At 35.6% G+C, this 19,724-nt stretch overlaps 5 protein-coding genes across 5 annotated transcripts; 3 read left to right on the plus strand and 2 right to left on the minus strand.

The window, feature by feature from the left end:
• The first annotated feature begins 491 nt into the window (after nucleotides 1-491).
• twr (signal peptidase complex catalytic subunit SEC11 homolog C twr) lies at nucleotides 492-1,691 on the plus strand. Its single transcript, XM_066397411.1, has 5 exons — nucleotides 492-655; nucleotides 783-894; nucleotides 1,049-1,196; nucleotides 1,255-1,432; nucleotides 1,488-1,691. Exons 1-5 carry the CDS (start codon nucleotides 605-607, stop codon nucleotides 1,536-1,538), a joined length of 540 nt encoding a protein of 179 aa, XP_066253508.1. The 5' UTR covers nucleotides 492-604; the 3' UTR covers nucleotides 1,539-1,691.
• A 4-nt stretch (nucleotides 1,692-1,695) lies between these two features.
• Nucleotides 1,696-3,073, minus strand: Mettl4 (Methyltransferase like 4). Its single transcript, XM_066397410.1, has 2 exons — nucleotides 2,040-3,073; nucleotides 1,696-1,984 (listed from the first exon to the last, which is right to left on the minus strand). The coding sequence occupies exons 1-2, from the start codon at nucleotides 2,833-2,835 to the stop codon at nucleotides 1,713-1,715; spliced, it is 1,068 nt and encodes a 355-aa protein (XP_066253507.1). The 5' UTR covers nucleotides 2,836-3,073; the 3' UTR covers nucleotides 1,696-1,712.
• A 209-nt stretch (nucleotides 3,074-3,282) lies between these two features.
• LOC136413716 (acyl-coenzyme A thioesterase 13-like) lies at nucleotides 3,283-5,071 on the plus strand. The gene is made up of 3 exons (XM_066397412.1): nucleotides 3,283-3,426; nucleotides 3,505-3,692; nucleotides 4,216-5,071. The coding sequence occupies exons 1-3, from the start codon at nucleotides 3,355-3,357 to the stop codon at nucleotides 4,379-4,381; spliced, it is 426 nt and encodes a 141-aa protein (XP_066253509.1). The 5' UTR covers nucleotides 3,283-3,354; the 3' UTR covers nucleotides 4,382-5,071.
• Nucleotides 5,072-5,277: 206 nt separating this feature from the next.
• Nucleotides 5,278-12,665, minus strand: LOC136413717 (cilia- and flagella-associated protein 43). The gene is given in 22 exon segments (XM_066397413.1): nucleotides 5,278-5,457; nucleotides 5,508-5,791; nucleotides 5,841-5,984; nucleotides 6,039-6,314; nucleotides 6,365-6,596; nucleotides 6,742-6,936; nucleotides 6,993-7,294; nucleotides 7,949-8,188; nucleotides 8,240-8,422; nucleotides 8,475-8,715; nucleotides 8,775-8,952; nucleotides 9,032-9,254; nucleotides 9,304-9,548; nucleotides 9,768-9,996; nucleotides 10,161-10,481; nucleotides 10,748-10,990; nucleotides 11,046-11,191; nucleotides 11,246-11,378; nucleotides 11,436-11,564; nucleotides 11,620-11,833; nucleotides 11,888-12,367; nucleotides 12,568-12,665. Coding segments are annotated over 22 exon segments (4,806 nt in total). The 5' UTR covers nucleotides 12,594-12,665; the 3' UTR covers nucleotides 5,278-5,315.
• Nucleotides 12,666-15,483: 2,818 nt separating this feature from the next.
• LOC136413839 (tRNA (guanine(10)-N2)-methyltransferase homolog) lies at nucleotides 15,484-19,169 on the plus strand. The gene is made up of 8 exons (XM_066397573.1): nucleotides 15,484-15,626; nucleotides 16,930-16,995; nucleotides 17,599-17,844; nucleotides 17,902-18,036; nucleotides 18,097-18,360; nucleotides 18,412-18,550; nucleotides 18,610-18,808; nucleotides 18,861-19,169. The coding sequence occupies exons 1-8, from the start codon at nucleotides 15,561-15,563 to the stop codon at nucleotides 19,150-19,152; spliced, it is 1,407 nt and encodes a 468-aa protein (XP_066253670.1). The 5' UTR covers nucleotides 15,484-15,560; the 3' UTR covers nucleotides 19,153-19,169.
• The last annotated feature ends 555 nt before the right edge of the window (nucleotides 19,170-19,724 follow it).

Below are 19,724 nucleotides of genomic sequence, written 5' to 3' on the forward strand. Positions count from 1 at the left end.
ATGACGTCACTGGAAACATACACCTAGAGCCCGGTGCCGCATGCCTCGCGCCTTCCATTCATCCCGCACTGTTTAAAATTTGAAAACTATTGTATGGACAGTTATGACTCAAAAATGAATTTGAAATGGAAGGCACATTGAATTGTTCAATTATACTTCTTTATGACAATTTAGTACGTTTATTGTTGATAAGTAACCAAGTGTAACATACGGCACCAACTGAGGTCCAACGCTAGTAGCACATTCTTTGCAACACATGAGACGAAAATAAAAATGCCTTGAAGAGATACATAGTAACAAAAAAATGCATATGATATACAAACAGGAGGGAATAATGCGACCTAAACAGCAAGACAGGTGTAAACAACTCGTAAAACGTAATCTCACGTGATTACACAACATCCATACTTTTGGTATAATTTCTGTACATAGAGCCGGAACGTGTTTTACTAAACGTCAAAAAATGTCAGCTGGGGGGAGATTTTAACCTAATAAACAAAAATTGTTGTCTAGTCTGACGTGGAATTACTGTAATTTAAAATTTAAACAACTTTTCCTGTATTTGTTAACCAAAAATATCTTTAAAAAAAAATCTTAACTAAAAATGGACGTCGCTACACTTTTTGATGATGTGAAACGAATGAACAAACGCCAGGTAACAACAATAATAGTAATATACTTAAGTATCTATCTTCTTACTACTAAATTTTAAAATCATATTTCTAAGCCTTTACAACTCGAGGGCTTTTTTGATATATTTACATATTGTTTTAATCTTTCAGTTCTTCTACCAAGTCCTTAGCTTTGGCATGATAGTCTCTTCAGCTTTAATGATTTGGAAAGGACTGATGGTCGTAACAGGCAGTGAAAGCCCCATTGTTGTAGTACTTTCAGGTAATTAAAAGATCTGTAGATCAATACCATGTACTACTACTTTTTTTAACATAAGATACAGGGTTTTTGTTGATGAAGCACATTTGCAACAAAAAGTCCTGTCCCTTGTGTTAAAAGAATCACATGGTGTATTAAAACAAACTGAAAAACTTAGGGAGTATGGAACCAGCATTCCATAGAGGCGACCTATTGTTTCTCACAAATTACCCAGAAGAGCCAGTTAGGGTTGGAGAGATTGTTGTATTTAAAGTTGAAGGCAGGGATATTCCCATAGTGCACAGAGTGTTAAAACTACATGAAAAGTATGCTCTTAGTTGCCTCAGAAGTAATCTAGCATTTACTTTTAACTAATAATTTTAGAGATAACAGCACTGTAAAATTCCTTACCAAGGGTGATAATAACAGTGTCGATGATAGAGGTTTGTATGCTCCAGGACAACTGTGGCTCACCAAGAAAGATATTGTAGGCAGAGCTCGGGGGTTCTTGCCTTATGTGGGCATGGTTACTATATTGATGAATGAATACCCCAAATTTAAAGTAAGCTTTTAAAATTACAAAAAACAACATGCCTAGTAACTAAAATTTATTTTAGTATGCTGTGTTGGCGTGTCTAGGTCTCTATGTGCTGATGCATCGAGAGTGAAAATAGTTGCAGGTCATAAATAATTAAGTCACCTCTAATATATTCAATTAATTTATGATTAAAGTGCAAGTTTTTTTATTTTGTATATAATTGGTATTTCATGTTGTGCATTATCTTTCTTTTTTGAGGAAATAAAAGGTGTTAATTACAATACACATTACATTTTTATTCTATTTATTTTTCCCCATTAAATAAATACAAACTTTCATGTTGGAATCTTAGAACTTCATTTCCATAACTGGTAAAATTGGGCAAAAGGTATCTAGCAAATATTTCTAAACACTTTGCATTTTGGGGCATAAAAGACTTTAGTACTTCAGTAAGAGGAGGTTTATGTGAATGAATTGCACTAGGAACAGTCACAATAAGTTTCCCATCTGGAGGTAGTCGCTGATTACTAATTTTTCCTTTCATGGCAATAAGAATGTGTTCAAAGGGTTGTTTGCCTAAAATGTTCTGTCAATATAAATGTTTCTTGAAAATATGGTGATTACAATGTACCTGGTGGTTCTGAAAACTCACATATAGGCTCTCCACTTAATGTGATTTTCAACCAGTACCATTTGGCAATTAAGCTCACTTTCCACTTTGGGAAAATTGTATTTGTTAAAAAGTTGAGGTGTTGGGAGGAGTTTGTGCACCATACCACAACAATCCCACTATCACTGAGCAAATCTTCAATGGGAATTGCCTGTAAATTGCAATTAAACATCATGTCATAGGCATGAGGACATTTCTTTCTTTTTCTTCTTATATACTTATTCCACCAGGGAGGATCTAATAGGATCAGGTCAAACTTTTCACCTGATAATTCCCTGCCTATAACTTGCACATCATTGCAAAAAAACCTGCAGTTTTCAGGGAAAATATATTGTGCACCTTGAATAGGTTTAATCACTGGAGGTCCAAAATTGCCCCCTGAGATTATTTTTACTTGATGTTTTCCTGTTTCTTCATAAACAAAGTCTGCAGTGTTTAAAGCTTTTTTATTGTCAATAGTGGGTGGTAAGTTTTTTAAGTAGCTGCTATTTTGTAATATAGGTTTTAAAATTGCATATTTATGTTGAACTTCTATTGTTGCTATTTCAATACTATTTGGGCTGTCTGTGGTTTCAGCTACCTTATTTGGTATTTTCTTTGCTTTTCTCCGAGCTGTAGCGTTGCTGCGATACGGAAATGGGATTTTGAACAGGTTATTGTTAATTTTAGGACTTCCTGTTATTTTTGATGTAACACAGTTAAAGTATTTTTCACTGCAAAGTAAGATTCCATCTTTGTGTTCATATAAAATACTCATTTTTGTATTATTTATCTGGTAAATATTATATTTTAAGGGTTAATCCTTGGTTTAGTTTGTATAAAGTAATTAAAATAATAAAGTACTGCATTTATGCCTCATTGCCTTGTCGGCTTCAGCAATATAGTTGAGGAAGAAGAAATAACATACATAATATACCATCATTTAATCGTTTATCAACGAGTTTATACTTATTTTTTAGCTTGGATAGTTTTATTAAAAAGATAAAATGAACAAATGAAAACTTAAATAAAAAATAATGATATAAACTAACCTCAATAATCATAACTAAACAAAAAACAGCTGTGACGTGTCCATGCGCTAAAGCAAGTTATATAAGTGGGGTATTCTGTCCTTCTCATCCTAATGCTTTTTGAAAGAGAACGCCTGTAGATTCTGATAACTCTATCAGTCTGCACTTTAACCCAACTCTTTTTCGTGTTTCTGTCTGCCCAAATAATCACCAATTTACGATTTTTATTGCTTATTTTAAAGTTATAATATACTTGTACCCAAAAAATGGTTCTTACGGTAGCCAAGGCCAATCAAATGCTCCGTTCCGTGAAATATTTTGATAAGGTTCTTCAGAAAGTGAGTAAGTTACCCTACATCCTTAGACTTGTTGATAAGAAAAAATGCCAATTTGTTTCATAAATAAAACAATTTAAGGTGAACGTTATTGCGTTGGGGCATGGGAGTTGTAGAGCCGAAGTTAAAGTGGCTGAGGAGCATTCTAACGTCTTGGGAGGACTGCATGGTGGATTCTCGGCTACTTTAGTTGATGTTATCTCGGGTTATGCATTATCTTCGCATAAAAAGGGGGCTATGCCTCATGTTTCTGTTCATCTTAATACTGAGTGAGTTGCTCCTGGAGTGATGTTTCACAGTGCTTTTCATTTTTGTGCATATTTCTTAAAAGTTTTATTTATACTTTGGAAGGAAAAAAAATTAGTTTTTTCTGTTTGAACAATCTAAATTCTACAAGAAAAAGTTTTAAAAAGGTACATATCATTTTTTTATTCAGCATTAGGTGGTCGCGATATAGGGGTCGCCTAAAAATGGCAATTAAAATAACCTGTAACATAAGAATTAAAAACATACTGCTCTTAGATCACAATAATAAGTTCAAAAACTTGCCATTTGACAGTATTAAAACTTTGCAGCCTGCTAAATTTGTATGTAGGTATTCTTGCAATAATCTATATTACTAAAAATTAGACTTTTCATATCCTCAATTTTGTTTTGCTTCTTTTACCCTTCAATTAGAGCCAATTTGCAGATAATAATTTACATCTTTAATCTGAAATTATTAATTTGAGACATTCTATACATTTTAAGTTTTAAAATGAGACACTAAATTTATTATTTTTTAATTTGTAGATATATCAAGGGTGCCAAAATAGGAGATGAAATAGAAATCATTGCAGACACTGTGAGAGTAGGAAAAAATCTGGCCTTTTTGGAGGTTTTCATTAAGAACAAACACACTGGAGATCTTTTAGTAAAGGGCTCTCATACAAAGTTTATGATGAATTCTAAAGAATAACCCCAAGTGATCAAAAAATCAATAGCAAATATGTAAATAAAATCGTCGTAAGGTAAATACAAGTTATATTTTGTTAGGGGTTGAATAAAACGAGTGATATTGTATTATACTGTATATTTATATTGTATAAGAATTTAAATTAGATCAATTTTCATTTATATAGAAGTATAATATTGGTAACTAAGTCATGGTGGATTTCATTAATAAGTGGCACTATTTATATTTTTATTCACGTTTACATCTTTGTACAAATAAAATTTTTTGACGTGCATGTATGTGTGCGTCCCTCAGACCTCAAAATCTTAAAGAGCAAGATGCGGCAGGGTAAGAAGTAAGCACAACGAATCTGCACAAACCACTTCTAAATCTGCCATTGGACAGAAAAAGGTCATGTTATTAATTTAATGGGATCATAAAGGAATTGTTTATTTTGAGCTGTGACATGTAGTCAATTTATTCAGAGGTTTACATTGAACAACTGACTAAACTAAACGATGTAATTAAAGAAAAGCGACCGGAGCTGGTCAATTGAAAAGGTGTCGTCTTTCACCATAATAACGGTCCACACATTTTTGACCACCTGACCAAGATTACTGGAGTTTGATTAGAATGTATTACCTTATCCACCGTATAGTCCCGATTTAGCATCGTCGGAGAACCATTTATTACGGTCGTTGCAAAATTTCTTAAGTCGAAAAAAGTTCAATAATGATAAAGTAAAAATTCAGTTACAACAGTTTTTTACTTTTGAAAACGATATAATGATATTACTCGAAAAATGGTAAAAGGTTGTAGATAATAATGGACTTTATATACAAGATTAATTTATTCTATATATGGAAATGAATTGTTTTTATTTTCCTTAAACACCACAATGACTTATTATAATACAATTAAACGTTTATTTAATGATTGTAAACTATGATGAACTAATTTATTCTTTCAAAACCTTATATTTGAACGTAGGGAACGTTCTTAATCTAAGAAGTTCCAGCTCGGCTTGTAGCACCAATATATCATTATGATTTTTCTGTATGTCCTGAATCAACTGGTTTCGATGAAACATTCCGCTCATTCTAAAATGAGGCTCAATAAACGTAATTTAAACTACATATCACGTAATTACCTGGCTTCCAATATTTCCTGTTGTCTCTCTTCTACGTCAAAGTCCTTTTCGATCCGATAATGGCAGACTTCAATATTGATCTCGTTAATAACTTTATCTAAATTCGCATTGCTTTCTTTGAAAGCTTTCAGCTGCGTCCGAATTTTCCTGGCTTTATTTTTTCTCTCTTTTATGCGAGCCTCGTACATTGCACTTAGAAGCTCGATTTCCGTCTCGAAAGATTTGACTTGTTGCTTTCTTCCCAGGTTTTTGTTCTTCAGGTATAATTGCATTTCTTTAGTGAACTATATGTTTGGTTAACATTGTGGTACTGTAATTGAGCCAATAACAGACCTTGACGTTGTCCATGTCCCTCTTCTGCTCGATAAAATCGTCAATTTTCATTCGCAGTCTCATGTGTTCCCACTCTGTAACCATAATAATTCGTCGAAATTTAAGGTTCTTCTCGATAGTTTTTAGTTTTAATTGTCCTGCTTCCTGCAAAAATTGATGTGAAGGTATCGCGGGTTTTAGTGTGAGATCGATACTTACCACGATGAGTTTGTTCACATTCTCAATCTCAGCCTTGGGCACTAAAATAGCATCGATAAAATCAGTGAAAAACTCCCCTCCCATAGGAATTTCCACCAATCCCCTTCGTATCACTAGTTGTATCTGTTTATTGTGAATGAGCTTCAGCCGATCCGCCCTCGTTTCCTCCAGCTGTGCATTAAGCAAAATTATTTTCTCCTTCTTCGCAACTATCCGCTTTTGAAACGTCGATATTGTGGCTTCGCCCTCGAATATCTGAATCTGAGCCGCTCTGAGCTAAAGTTCAGTTATTACTCTCAGAGAAGATCAGTGTTAACCCCATCTACCCTCATCTCAAGCTCGATGCGCTGCCTGCGATGTTTGCAGATTAATTGCCAAGTTGCTTCGTCGATGGTCGAGGGTAGGCCTGCGAAGACATCAATGGCTTCGAGGGCTTTTAAGTAGTCTAAACACTCCTGAGTCATTGTGTAAGTGATTTCGTTGGTCAATACGCCTTTTGCCAGCTCGTTTAGCACTGTTGCAGTAGAAATTATGCGGAAATTTGCCTTGGGGCGCTTTCTAGAGCGAGAAGTAAAGTTAGTTTTGGTTAGTTCAGTAGCTGTTTTGATTTTAAAATGAAAATGTTTAATCCGATGAGTAGGCATTGATAAATGTAAAATTTACACATACTGAAATTTTTAAAATTCGGAAAAATCTGACATACCTGTATAATTTGTACGATTGTTCTTGCACAATAGGAGACATATCCTGGAAGTCTCGCCTATATGCCTTTTCCAGTTGCTTTTCCTTGAGCTGCATCGTGTCCATGTTGTTTTTGCACTCGACCAAAGCTTCCTGCACTTTAATTATGATTTTTTGGTTCTCCTCCATGTACACTTCGTAATCTTTAATCATCTGTCTACAAGAATAGTATATAAAGCAACATTCAATCATCTATCGTTAAAGTTTCGTTACAATATCTCTCGTTCCTTTTCCTGAATCTGAATCCTCTGATTCTGCATATATAGTTGTTTGTTAACAATCAAATTCTCTTGATTCATGCCTGAATCAATGTACAACTTGTACTTCGTACAGTCATGCAACTCCTGGTTAAACTTCCTGATAGTGTCTCTGAGGCCTGTTGATAATTTGATAAATTCCATTTCTAATAAATTTTTGTACTTCTCCCTTTCAGTTTTGAGCTGCGCTACTTTGTCCTCATAGGCGCGCATTGTCTCCAGGTCTTCTTCATTGAACTCTGAGGGGTCTTTTTCCAGCTACAACCGGCAAAAAAATTACATTTGTGTAGGTTTTTTATATAGTTGTTTAGGGTTTTTATTTTGAATAATAGGGTTTATTGAATAAGAAACGGATTCAAATGTAGGATAACAGTTCTGGTGAGCCACTCGAAAAGAAAGAGGACCCTCTACATTCGGGGCGTTCTTAAATACTAAACTAAGGGTAATTAAAACAGTGTCGTACTCTGGCTAGAAAGCAATTACTGACTTATGACACCACCTGAGTCGTTACCATGGTACTGATAACGCTTTGTCGGTACATTTCCAGAAATGCCGACAAAGCGCGGCCGCGCGTCTCATCCACGCCGACAAAGGGCGGCTATCCTTTCCCACAAGTACCGACAAAGGGTGGCTAGACGTTAATCATAAAATAGCAGAATTGCATGAAGATAATGATCGCGAAACCCTCTTACTTGACGAAAATACCTCTAACCAGGTTGCGACATACATAGGCGTCCTATAGAGGCAACATCAGCCCCTTCACAATTCTTTCATCTTAAATTAAGACCTAACCTAATTAACAGTATTAGAGTACTATCACTATTTACAACTCAACGACTTCCGATTGTGCCTCGACTTAAGAATCCTACATTTGTTTGATACAATTTGCTGGCTGGTTTTAGTGCAATTTACCATGCATTTTGGCTTGGGGATTTCCTTTTTTAGCTCGTCCTCCCATCTCACTTCCAATACTCCGTTCATCATTGCCATAAGGGCGCGTTCTCTGAAGTCGTCTGCGAGTTGTAGAAGCCGAACCCGTTCTGCTTCTGCAGCTTTTGCGTCCAATATCGCTTGTTCGCTTGGGGAAACGTAGGGTCGAACTGAAACTTCGCTGTTCGATACTCTTAGAATGTCTGTTTCCACGTTCTCTATCTGGAATAGAGCTTTAAAGTTGTTTTGTTTGGTAGGTTTAAGTCTTCTAACCGCCTCCCATTTAGGATCTACAATATCGACGGTAATTTTCTTCTCAGAAAAATAATTAAATTCCGATATTATATGCCTCAGTCTAGCGTTTTTCTCCTTAATATTGTTCATCTCCCTCTCTTTTAAAACCCTAGCGTTCCGAAAGCGCTTGTTGTAGTTTTGTTTCAGTTGAATTACTTCGTACTAAAAAAAGTTTTAAATATAAAGATAATTTCTTTTTATTATTGTAGTTTACTTCCGCCACTGCCTGCTGCAGCTCACACTGGTAAAAATGGTTCAACTGCGTTTGTGGGTAGTGAGCAGTGCTCGCAGGGATATAGAGCTGCGAAACCGAACCTGCTATTGCAATTTTAGTTTCCATCATTTTGTCTAAATCGATGGTACCTGGTTCTTCTTGAAGCTTGACCAGAGCTGCCAAGTCTACATAGTCGTTTTTTGGTACCACTGGACGTCTGACTTTCAGTTCTTGTAGTTCTCTGAATTAAAGCAATATTCATTTAAAGTTTATTGCGAAAAGGTTTAAGAGATAATCTACTGTTTAGTCATAGCTAGCCACGGCTGGAAAGTGTCTTGACTACTCAGATATTGCTCCATTTTCCGCTGCTCCTCAATCCATCGGAGTCTTTTAGTCTGGGAATGGTTTTCGGGAAGAAGGCTGTAATTTGTGGCAGTTACTACACTGTGAATGCCTAGGATATTTTGCCACTGAACAGCTAGAATTTAAATTAAACAGAAATTCTTCCTACTCTATAATGTAAATATGAAAATTTAATCCGTTGGGTTTAAACTTACCCATCGGCTCGTAATAATTTTTTATAATATAATCTGACACCTTATCCTGGGCTAAAATCAAACATTTCAAGTAAGTGTCTAACTCTTTGCAGTCCTCTTTATTTTTCTGCTGCTTCTTATGATATGAAGGTATATCCAAGTAGAACTCCAACATATCCAGTTTCTGATTTTCCGGCACTTTCATGTTTTGATCCACCAAACTTATGAGGATGCTTTTAATGTCCTAGGAAATTAAAGTGCTTTATTATGTCTACTATTTGATGTAATTTTACCTGAAATTCCTTTAAGATTTTGCTCAATTCCATTGCGCATTGCCTCTCCTCCTCCTCAATTATTTTGAGTCGCTGTATTTCCTTCCAATGCATGCCCATAAATCTGTTCTCAACCACGATTCCTAAGGTGGGTCTCTCAAACATCAGCTGATACTTAGGGCTATTGAGCAGATTGCGTAACTTTGATAGTTCTTGGTTGTCGGTTTTGTGGGTTAATCTTACTGCTGCTAAAACCCCGCTATAACCTAAGCAAGAAACAACAATAAACCAAAGTTACAGCCAAATTATTAACATACTATATTATCAGATTTCTGGTGTCTTTGCAGGAAAACCAGCTTGAGATTAGAATTAACAGTACATCAATATTTTGAGTCTAAAATGTATTCCCAAGAAACCGAAAACCTTGTAGCTGACTATCTATGTTAGTTATGTAATACTTTGGTCTTAACGTCAATTCTTCATACCCAACGTTACAATAATGGTTGCATCGTGGTTGGAAATAGCTTTCGCTACTCCTTGGTAGTAACGATGATTGCACAAAACCATTCCCTCAGTTTCCTGAAAATCCAAACTCCGGACGAAAGCAAACCCATCATAGCCCCATGTTAGAGCGCACTTGGTAGTTAAATGCATTGAAAACCTCCGAACTTGATGGCCAGTTTCAATGGTCTCTGTGATAATTATACTCGGGTTCTACAACATGAAGTTCTGCAAATCTTAAGTTGAAAATAATATCTTTAACTGCCAGCTAATTTCCACAGAAACGTTAAAGTAGACCTTGGAGAAGGGCAAACTAGCTTGCACTTAAAGTTAGCAGCGCATCAACAGTTTGGCCCTTAAGGAAAGAAAATACTCACCCCCCGCTTAGTTTCAGCAACTTCGAAATATCTGGTGTGCAAAGGAATTAAATAAAAAGTCCTTTCCTTGTTGTGCCCTTTCGTTGGGTAGATGCGCCTATACAACATTTGATGGTTTTCAAATTCGAATTCCTTGACTTTGACCATAGCTCCGTCGACTATGCAATATCGAATTATCTTGTTTCCTGCGAATAGTTTGTCTTTGATTGAGGGAATTGCGAAAAATCTTATCATGTTTTGAGTGGCCACCATCGTGTAATCCACCACCTGACGACCTACTTGAATGTTGATGATTACTTCGATTTGAGTACCCGGAAGACCCTGCAAAGGGGGTCTAGTGTAATCGAATATGCAGTAGGAATTTTGATAAGGGGGGAAAATAAATTTGATATTTGAATTGATCTTGTGGTTATGTAGACTTATGGAACATTACGGAAAATTATATGCAGATAACATTGAAATGATACTCTCTAAATGGGGATTTCTAATGCCATTATGCGCTACTGGGTTAGTCAATAATGCCGAATTTTTGCGACGCGCAACTTTTCTCATTTAATTTCTTGAAATTAAACTAGCACTGGACCAACCTTAAGTATGAAAAATTCTCCACAGTTCCTGTTTCCAGTGACGAAAAAATGGCCCTGCTCAAAAAATCTGACCGTGGTTAATGGAGTCTCAGTAAGGTGCATTTGAACCAAAATCGTGGGCTTCGTTTCGTTATAGAAAGAAATTAGTTGAATGCACCCGTTCTCTTGACCTACTGCTATGAAGGGGTATAGAGGATTGTCTGCTATGCATAAGATCTTGCTGTCCAATATTAGAGAAGAAACCTAAGAAAATCGTAATTAACCTGCTCGAACATTAGATGAATGCGAGGATCGTTACAATTTCTCCAGTCTCCATTTTGAGTAAATGGATGTTGACCTCATTTCTAATTGCAACCATGAATTCCCCAATGGGATTCACGATGCAAATGGTACTAAAATTAGACTCGTTTCTCTTGAGGTAAGTTAGACCATTCCCTGTAGCTCCTAGTAGAGGTAAGGCAATGGATGAAGCTGAAGAGCCTCAGAAAAATTAATTACCAAATGAAATTATCTCGGAATTTACGGTTCTCCCAATGCATTTTTCTGACTTCCTACTGATAATCCCATAAACGGCCTCAGGGGTAGGATATTGGAAATCGCAGATCCAGGCAGCACTCACTTTCTTATAGTGCTGTAAATCTTAAATGTAAAACTTGCAAGTAATATGTAAATCATGAAAAATTAATACTCGAATTTCTTGATTTGGCCCTGAGACTGTTAATCCATGGAGATACCAACATATTGAGGGTGTTATGTTGCCGCATATTCCAACTTCAGATACATCCACAACTAGTTCCAGATAAAAGTCTCTGTCCACCTAGTGAAGTTGAGTTTTGACTTAGGGTTTGAAGTTATTAATGATGGATTATTACCGTGTAAATACACCCATTGGAGTCAATAATGTATAGAGCAACGTTTTCCATGGACCACACCATATCCTCAAAGGGTGCAGGCTTGAATTTGCCCATTGAAACTTCGTGTTTGGTGAAAATAGTTGATTTGCAAACGGTGAAAACATCCCAAATGAAGAGTTTGTTTGATCCCACTCCGTATTGGGCTAGGTACATTGGACGGCCGTTGCTGCAGCTAATTTAACATTTTTTTAAAAATAGTAATAAGGAAAACTATGGGGAAAAATACATGATTTTCTGATTTTCATAAAGAAGTTCGTTTGAGCTCTCAGCAAATTTATCAGCGCTCCTCCAATTCCAAACGGTTACTTTATAGTGAGGCATCTCCCCAAGAGCGAATAGGAAGGAGCAGTCAGAAAATGCTAAACTTTTATATCCTTCTCTAGCCCCTAGAGTAACAGATTTTAGAGGAGGTTAGAGCGAATTAATTTTCTCACCAGCAAATTTGCAAATAGTTTGAAAATTCGGGTAATTCTTCACGTAGATGTTTGGTTGTTGGCAGTTTTCGCAATAAGCGAAAATGTGCAAGTACGAGTGGCCCTTGAAGCATTTCAAACCATCGCCGTTGATTTTGTGATTGTTGAGGGTAAGCTGTCGAGTGACCTCTCCGGTGCTGAGGTTGAGGAACTGCAGGAAGCACTCTCGGCCTATAATTATGACATCTCGTCCCATGATGCTAATCTCTTTTATGTTGCCGATTTTGGCCCATCTAGGGAGAAAAGTTTGATGGATTGTTGGGCGTTGAGAAGGAAAAATAACGGACATACCGAGGACGTACAAAACTGAAGATTGTAAGGTAAGGTTTTTTTTGATGTAATAAGAGAATGAGTAAAAGATGAGGTAAACCATTAAAGCAACCAAATCACCTCTTTTGAAAGGAAAATTTCACCTGTGTGTTATGTTACTTACAAAGTTTCATTGTCCGAAACCTTCATATTGTTGGGATGTGACTAACTTAATTTGTATTCTCCTTCTCGTAATATGTTTTCGTTATATGGCTTTTGAAAGTTATACAGGCTCAGGTGGAGTCTGTGTAATGTGTAACTCACACTTTTCTTTTCAGTAGTTTAATCAATAGTTGCTATGACTATAAGCGAGAAACAGTCCTAAATCCTGCAGGCACATGCGTTGAACTTCAAAGTAAGAAATGTACTTCACGTAAATAGCTATACCTATCCAGTAGATGCGGTGATGTTCCTTTTCTTAGGGAATACTAGAAAAGGCTCAATATATGGCATATCCCAAATGTTCTTGGCTCACCAATAAATTTAATCAAATGATACTTCATCATATTAAAATCTAGAGAACGTTAGTTTCATTACTCTAAAGCAGCCCCAAAAGTCTGTGGCGTTTTTTCAAATGATACACCCTGTATATTATCTAAGTATACTTGACTATACAGGGTCTTTCAGAATAAGTCTGTCAATTGCTTAATGCAGGTTCCCGTAACCGGAATATGAAATAAAGTTCATACAAATATGGGTCTGTTTCCGCTTCCTGTTTGAAATATAGGATGGTAAAAAAAAAATATTTTTTAGTTTTTTCTTTAAAGGTTCATTCCAGCAGTAAATATTTCCACGAAAATTGGGGAGAGTAAAATGGGGGGAAAAAATGTTTTTAAATTCACCAGTGGATAATTTATTTCGGGTTTGAGACGATGCGGGTCCTACTACCACGTGGGTAATAAATTTCATGCACGTGAAGAACCACCATGAGCTGTTTATACAAGCATCACTAGTGCGAGTCGCAACATAGAAATTGTGCAAGTGCGAGAAAGACTGCATAAGTTTTCATATGCTTCTGACAAAGACCAACTACAAAATGGGCGGAGTCGGTCTAAGTCTAATTGCCCAATTTCTTACCGTTTCAGAATTTTTACAGATGTGAGTTTCAGTAATGGATTTAACCAGTTTCGAAATTTTATTTGATATTGTACATTTCCCCCTTGTAATAGCATCGCTTAGATACGTCATTGATGAATGAGATGGTCTGAATTAGCAAATATTTCTTTAGATCTTTTGGTGGGCCCACGACGGAGCCAGCGACACTAGCTGTGGATTCAAGGTCAATTGGTAGACGGAACGGAATGATAAATAAATTCACCAATCCAGGTAAATCAGGTAAGAGAATCTAGATTTTAACTCCCTGAGCCATTATGTTTACATTTTTTTATATTTATTTACATTGCTGCTTTTTGCTCTGATGATTTTAAAAATTTCCATCGCCGTGAGAGCAGCGAAGTCGATGCTAATCTAAAGCCACGTTAACATGGATAGTGGATCACGATCATGACTCACTCTTTCGTGGGGCAAAAAGTATCAAATTACCACCTGTTAAATAAAAAAATAATCCATGAACCGCAAATTGTTTACATGAGTGGTGTGTATGTGAGCTTTCATAAAGAAAGGAGTTGCTTATTCAATCATTTAATGTTAATGTGAAAAACATGTCTCATAAAGACAATGTTATGGGTTGTCCCTGGGCATATGCAGTATGTCACAGACACCTGCTGGTGTCCCGTTGCATGTTGAAAATGGACTAAACTTGTACTAAGTAAAATATCATTTCTGGTAAAAGATAAGGAGGGTCTGCTTATCATCTCGTCGAAAACATATGGAGGTGTGAAGAGAATGATTAAGGGATGGAAGCATGAGATGAATGTGGTAGATTGGATGTCTCTTCTAGAAAAAGAACAGATGCCTTCGGGGTGACTCCCATGCGTTGTGTGGGAGGGCATTTCGATTCCTGATTTGGAAGGAGTAAAAAAGTGCTGCCTAAAAAAACTCCTAGTTTCTGACATATACAGGGTGTTAGTGAAATAACTTTCGTAAATTTAACCGGTGATTGAGAACATCATTTTGAACAAAAAAGTTCCTTAGAAGAGGGGTTGAACACCTAATAGTTTTTTCAAAAAAAATGTCAAAGTTGGTAACCGAAATGCTATGATAAGGTTTAAAATTTGAATAAAATGTGGAAAAATGTATTTAACACATTTTGGTTGTTTGATATGTAACAAAAAAACTTAAAATTTAAAACCCGCTCCGAATTCGTCGTGTCTATGAAAATTATCTGACCCGCAGGAGCTTGAGAAACCCGGGTTCAAGACAGGTTTTTCCGACTGCTCTGATCTCGTAATTTTCACGGAAGTTGTTTTCTGGATAAACTTCTGGTAACTTTCCCAGCAAGGTAATTCCCATGAAAATTAAGGAATCAGCAATGCTCTGGTTTGAGATATGATTTATGCACCTATTTTCTGCAAATTACCTTGTCGACAAGTTACAGGGTGTTCGAAAAACCGGACCTTTAGTAAAATTAAAATTAAGACATTTGGCGAAATTTAATGAATCAAATTTATTTAATTTTCGAGTTTGAATTTTCGGTCCTAATTGCTTCGGACTATACTCCGTTTGATTCAACTGTTGATCATCTTTGGTAGGAAAAGAGTTTACTATAGCTTCTTGCGGAAACGCTGGACGAAGATGGATTGATCCTTATTAGCTGATTTGCAACCAATCGGATAAGTCTCTGGTGGTAGGTAGCTAATTCGATTGGTTCAAAATTAGCTAAATTCTATTTAGATGTGTTTTTTTCAAAAATCCTCTTCAATGTGGGAGAGAGAGAGAGAGAAACAGACAGAGAAAGATAGACAGAAAGAGAGAGAGAGAGAAACAGACAGAGAAAGATAGACAGAAACAAACAGAGAAAGACAGACAGAAAGAGAGAGAGAGAGAGAGAGAAAGAGAAAGAGAGATCTGTATATAAGGTTATGTTTTTGGTTTGAATTTGATTTTGTTGAGTTTGATTTATTACTTTTATTTATTAAAGTTATACGAAAAATTCAATTTTTAATTGTTGGTAGTGAGAAAAACGTTTAATTAATACGTGGAACAATTGTGGAAGCGATGTCTAAATCCTGGAAGAAGTATTTGTTATGGTTCGCCCAGGAGCACATAGAATTTAGATATGCAGTAAGTTTTTTATTATATTCTTGTTCCCACGTGTTTTCAATGTGTTGAAACTAAATCCATTTACTGCATGATATTATAATATTAACCGCTATTATTTTCTCCGGTGGTCAATACAACCTGTGTATTTAGCCAAGGAATACGGCTAATATATATTACACATTGACCACACATGAGGGATGATTTAAACAAATTATGTGAAACTGAATGCAAGTGACCTTAGAGTCATTTTTGTGGTATGCATGTATAGCATAATATAATATATACATGGTGGCCAAATGAAAATGAGACAGAAGTTTTCAATAACCCTATATATTATTTTAACAAACGTTCATACACGTCGATTTTATTATTGAGGGGAAATGTTTTGTAGCATATTTTCAACCTCTTATCTGCAACGCCCTAACGGAGGCGAACTTCACCCCTAACACTTTAAATAGAAAAAGGGGTCATACAAAGTTTCTGAAAACTTTTTTTTCATTTTCATTTTAGCCACCCTGTACACTGTAGAGGGTTTTTCCTAAACATATTTAATGCACACTTAAGGGGATGTTCCTTATTCCTTAATTTAATGCTTATCTATGTATATCCTACGGTATTAAACAAAAATTTGCCTATTTGCAGACCTGTATACCCATAAATTACTTATGCAAAATATCTAGGAGTAATGCGTATATATTTTATGAGACAATTTTTTATATAAAAATTTTAAAAAATTATGGACAACATTTTAAAATGAATTCTAAGGTAGGTTTGAAGACTGAGCTTCATAAATGGTATTTTCTAAATATCTCAAACACTACACTACTTTGATAAAGTATGAGAGCATTTGAAAAACTGTGAAAAATTAGGATGAAGAAATGACATTTTTAAGTAATGTCAACTCTGCTCTTTAAAATAGTGGCTCAACCTTCAACATTCGTTGACTTACAAAATTACAATTTTCTCAGAAATAGTTCATCCTATGTGTTATCAACAAGAGCAAAATATCTGTGCTGGCAAAATGTGCAGTACTCCTCAAAACAAAAGTTGAGCCTCTTTAGGTTCTACGCTGCTGGAGACTTAAAAATTTTCTAATACAAGCAATGTATTTGTAGTAAAAAATAATTTCCAGGCATAAATTTTATCCGTGTATCCTTGAAAAAGCGGTAGCTCTCTTAGAACTTTTTTCTAAATGACTCATATGCCTATAAACTTTTTTTCTTATTTCAACCTAACCTTCACCACCTAAAATGTATCCACCTTATTCCTGGAAATCATGTATATTTTAGTTCTCTTTGAGTGTAAAATTTTTTTCTTGTTTCAGGAAATTGAATCTTTACTATCATTATTCAAAATTGAAATGAGATATGACCAAAAGCCACAGAACAAGGTAATTTCACTATAATTATTAAGTAATATATTTATTAGATTGAATATATATAAAATTGCAAAGGGCCATCATTAAAACATTTTTAAGTAGATCTTGACGTATCACAAGCCCAGTTTATCTGTTAATCAGATATTTGATGGTATAGCAAGTTGCTGAATCAACACCTCACGTTTGCTGCTACGGTTCATGGCCTATTTTGAGGTTTTTTTAAATGATTACTCATTAAATTAATTTGATATTCACTAAAGCTAGTAAATTAATAAGTACATATAATATTGATATTGAAAATTATTTTAAAAAATCCATTTCTCTACCATTATTTATATTATTTGAAATATCCTCAGCAGTAATTCAGTAAATGCTTTTGCAAAATATTAGTTCTTCACTCAACATGGAGAAGAATGCTAGAAAGTTGGTATATCACAGACACTATTAAATTTCTTCGACTTCCCAGATTCTTCAATCTAACCTGTATAATCTTAGTTTAGTTTGCCCTATTATAGCACTAATTTTCCCTATGGAAAATCTTAGATTTTTTCTATATCTCTATAAAGCTATTATAATTGATTGCATTTCCCATCTATAATTATTCTTTATTCCAAGGAACCTTATTGGTTGGTTGAATTTTCATCAGAGAAAGACGCCAAATTGCTGGCTAGCAGATCTGTGTCGTTACGGAATTGTATCGAATTATGGGGCCATGCTAAATCCTTAGACAATCTCCATTCAAACCTAAAGCAACAATGCCAAATATTCGCCCCCCATTTTCACCCTAAAAAGAGCTTCAAACTGGAAGTTGAAACTTTTGGTCGGCATTTTACACAAAACGAGAAAATTGCCAAACTAGAGGTATCTAAAATAAATCCACTCTTCAAGGCAGATTACCGAGCAAATTATTTTTTTCAGACCTTCATTTATTTGCCAATTCAAGGTCCTGTGCGCTTGAAAGACCCAGATCTCTGTTTGCAGTATATAGAATATTATGGTACTAGAGCCAGTAGTCCTCCAGAATTGCCTTATGAAGTATTTTTTGGACGATGTGTAAGATGTTATGAAAAAAAGCAAAGCTGGGCATTCATGCCTCAATTCGGCAATTTTTAGGTTGCAAATGGCCTCAGAACTCTCATCAAAAAATTGTCATTAAAAACGCGAAAATTTATAGGGAATACTAGCATGGATCCCCAGCTATCCCTGCTGATGGCTAATCAAGCCAAAGTTAGCAACGGCGATTTTATATTAGACCCATTTGTAGGCTCCGGATCTTTGTTAGTGGCTGCTGCCGAGTTTGGTGGTTATGTATTCGGTACAGACATTGACTATTTGATGCTGCACGGCAAAACCAAACCTACGAGAATAAAGCAAGAGGTTGCTTTTAATGGTAGTTGTCATGGGGGTTTAGTAATTTGTGGTTTATAGAAGCGTGCTAGTGATGAATCTATAGAGGCCAACATGAGGCAATATGGCCTACAGGATAAATACGTAGATGTTCTCATTAACGATTTTTCTATGACGTTTTGGAAGGATTCAGTACAATTTGATGCTGTTATAACTGATCGTATGTTAATAATAGAGTTTTTGCTGTAATAATAATTACTAGCGTTAAATGTTTGTCAGCTCCCTACGGAATTAGAGAAACCACAGAACGTGTAGGGACACAGAAACACGACTACGTCATACGCGAAAAGCATTTAGCCACCCATATTCCTGCTAAAGTTGAATATGGAATTCCGAATATTTATAGAGATCTTCTGGATTTTTCAGCCAAGCATCTGAAACTTGGGGGTCGGCTTGTATGCTGGTTTCCCATTTTTAGGTAAAGAAAAAACTCTTCTTAAAATTGTTACTGAAACTTTATTTTTATCTAGGGATGATTATACAGAAGATTGCTTACCCATGCATCCTTGTTTAAAATTGTTAGCGAATTGCGAACAGCCGCTCAGTAAAGTAACCTCAAGGCGACTGTTGACATATGAGAAAACGCGGCATCCTTCGGTCGATGAGGTTGATGACGTTGAACATTCAAGGATACACGATTTTAGAGATAAATATTTCGTTGTAAGGGAGGAAACTAGGAAGGAAAGGAGAATGAAGAATGCGGCTGTTAATAAAGAAAATTGGGAGAAGTATGTTAAAAGTAAAAATGCGTTGGGGAGTTAAGGTGTTTGCTCTAGGTTGAAAGTTGTTTTTTTTACTAGTGTGCGGAAAAACGCATTTTAATCACACTCATGTGGGCGTGATTTCCTAAATTACAAAGCTTCTTTTCAGTATTTCAAGTGCGGTAAAGAGTTCCTATACAGCATTCGATTGGTAGTGGCAGACGGGAATATTTTACCGCATACCAAAATTTCCTTGTGCAATGCATAAACTTTTGTTACTTTTCTTTAGCCGAAGTAAAATTTCTCTGTATTTTTTACTTACTTCCTATCAACCATCCATGTGTGTCTTTAGAATTTTCCAACCAACGCAAATTTATTTGTAAAACTATATTTATTTTATTGTTAGAACTGATTTCAATCATGAATATCGGCAAAATAGAGGGAGGAGTCTAGGGCAATGTACACTAATTCATAGCACAGGAATTATTGAAAAGGGGCATAACAATAGAATTTGAAGAGTTATCTATACCACTGAAAAATTTGAGATATTCGCTCTTTCTTAGAACATAGTTAACCATTTCGTATTAATTTGATACGAAATTAAATCGATTCTATAATAATAATTTTCTTTTG

This window comes from Euwallacea similis, chromosome 15 (genome assembly GCF_039881205.1).
Source record: "Euwallacea similis isolate ESF13 chromosome 15, ESF131.1, whole genome shotgun sequence".
Taxonomy (NCBI): domain Eukaryota; kingdom Metazoa; phylum Arthropoda; class Insecta; order Coleoptera; family Curculionidae; genus Euwallacea; species Euwallacea similis.

Bases quoted from the DNA above. Each gene is read 5' to 3' on its own strand.
- LOC136413839 (XM_066397573.1), top strand. From the start codon at position 15,561: ATGTCTAAATCCTGGAAGAAGTATTTGTTATGGTTCGCCCAGGAGCAC. The intron at 15,627-16,929 runs GTAAGTTTTTTA...TTCTTGTTTCAG, and splicing joins ACATAGAATTTAGATATGCA to GAAATTGAATCTTTACTATC. The intron at 16,996-17,598 runs GTAATTTCACTA...CTTTATTCCAAG, and splicing joins ACCAAAAGCCACAGAACAAG to GAACCTTATTGGTTGGTTGA.
- twr (XM_066397411.1), top strand. From the start codon at position 605: ATGGACGTCGCTACACTTTTTGATGATGTGAAACGAATGAACAAACGC. The intron at 895-1,048 runs GTAATTAAAAGA...TGAAAAACTTAG, and splicing joins CATTGTTGTAGTACTTTCAG to GGAGTATGGAACCAGCATTC. The intron at 1,197-1,254 runs GTATGCTCTTAG...TAATAATTTTAG, and splicing joins GTGTTAAAACTACATGAAAA to AGATAACAGCACTGTAAAAT.
- LOC136413716 (XM_066397412.1), top strand. From the start codon at position 3,355: ATGGTTCTTACGGTAGCCAAGGCCAATCAAATGCTCCGTTCCGTGAAA. The intron at 3,427-3,504 runs GTGAGTAAGTTA...AAACAATTTAAG, and splicing joins TTGATAAGGTTCTTCAGAAA to GTGAACGTTATTGCGTTGGG. The intron at 3,693-4,215 runs GTGAGTTGCTCC...TTTAATTTGTAG, and splicing joins TCTGTTCATCTTAATACTGA to ATATATCAAGGGTGCCAAAA.
- Mettl4 (XM_066397410.1), bottom strand. From the start codon at position 2,835: ATGAGTATTTTATATGAACACAAAGATGGAATCTTACTTTGCAGTGAA. The intron at 1,985-2,039 runs GTACATTGTAAT...AGAACATTTTAG, and splicing joins TGAGTTTTCAGAACCACCAG to GCAAACAACCCTTTGAACAC.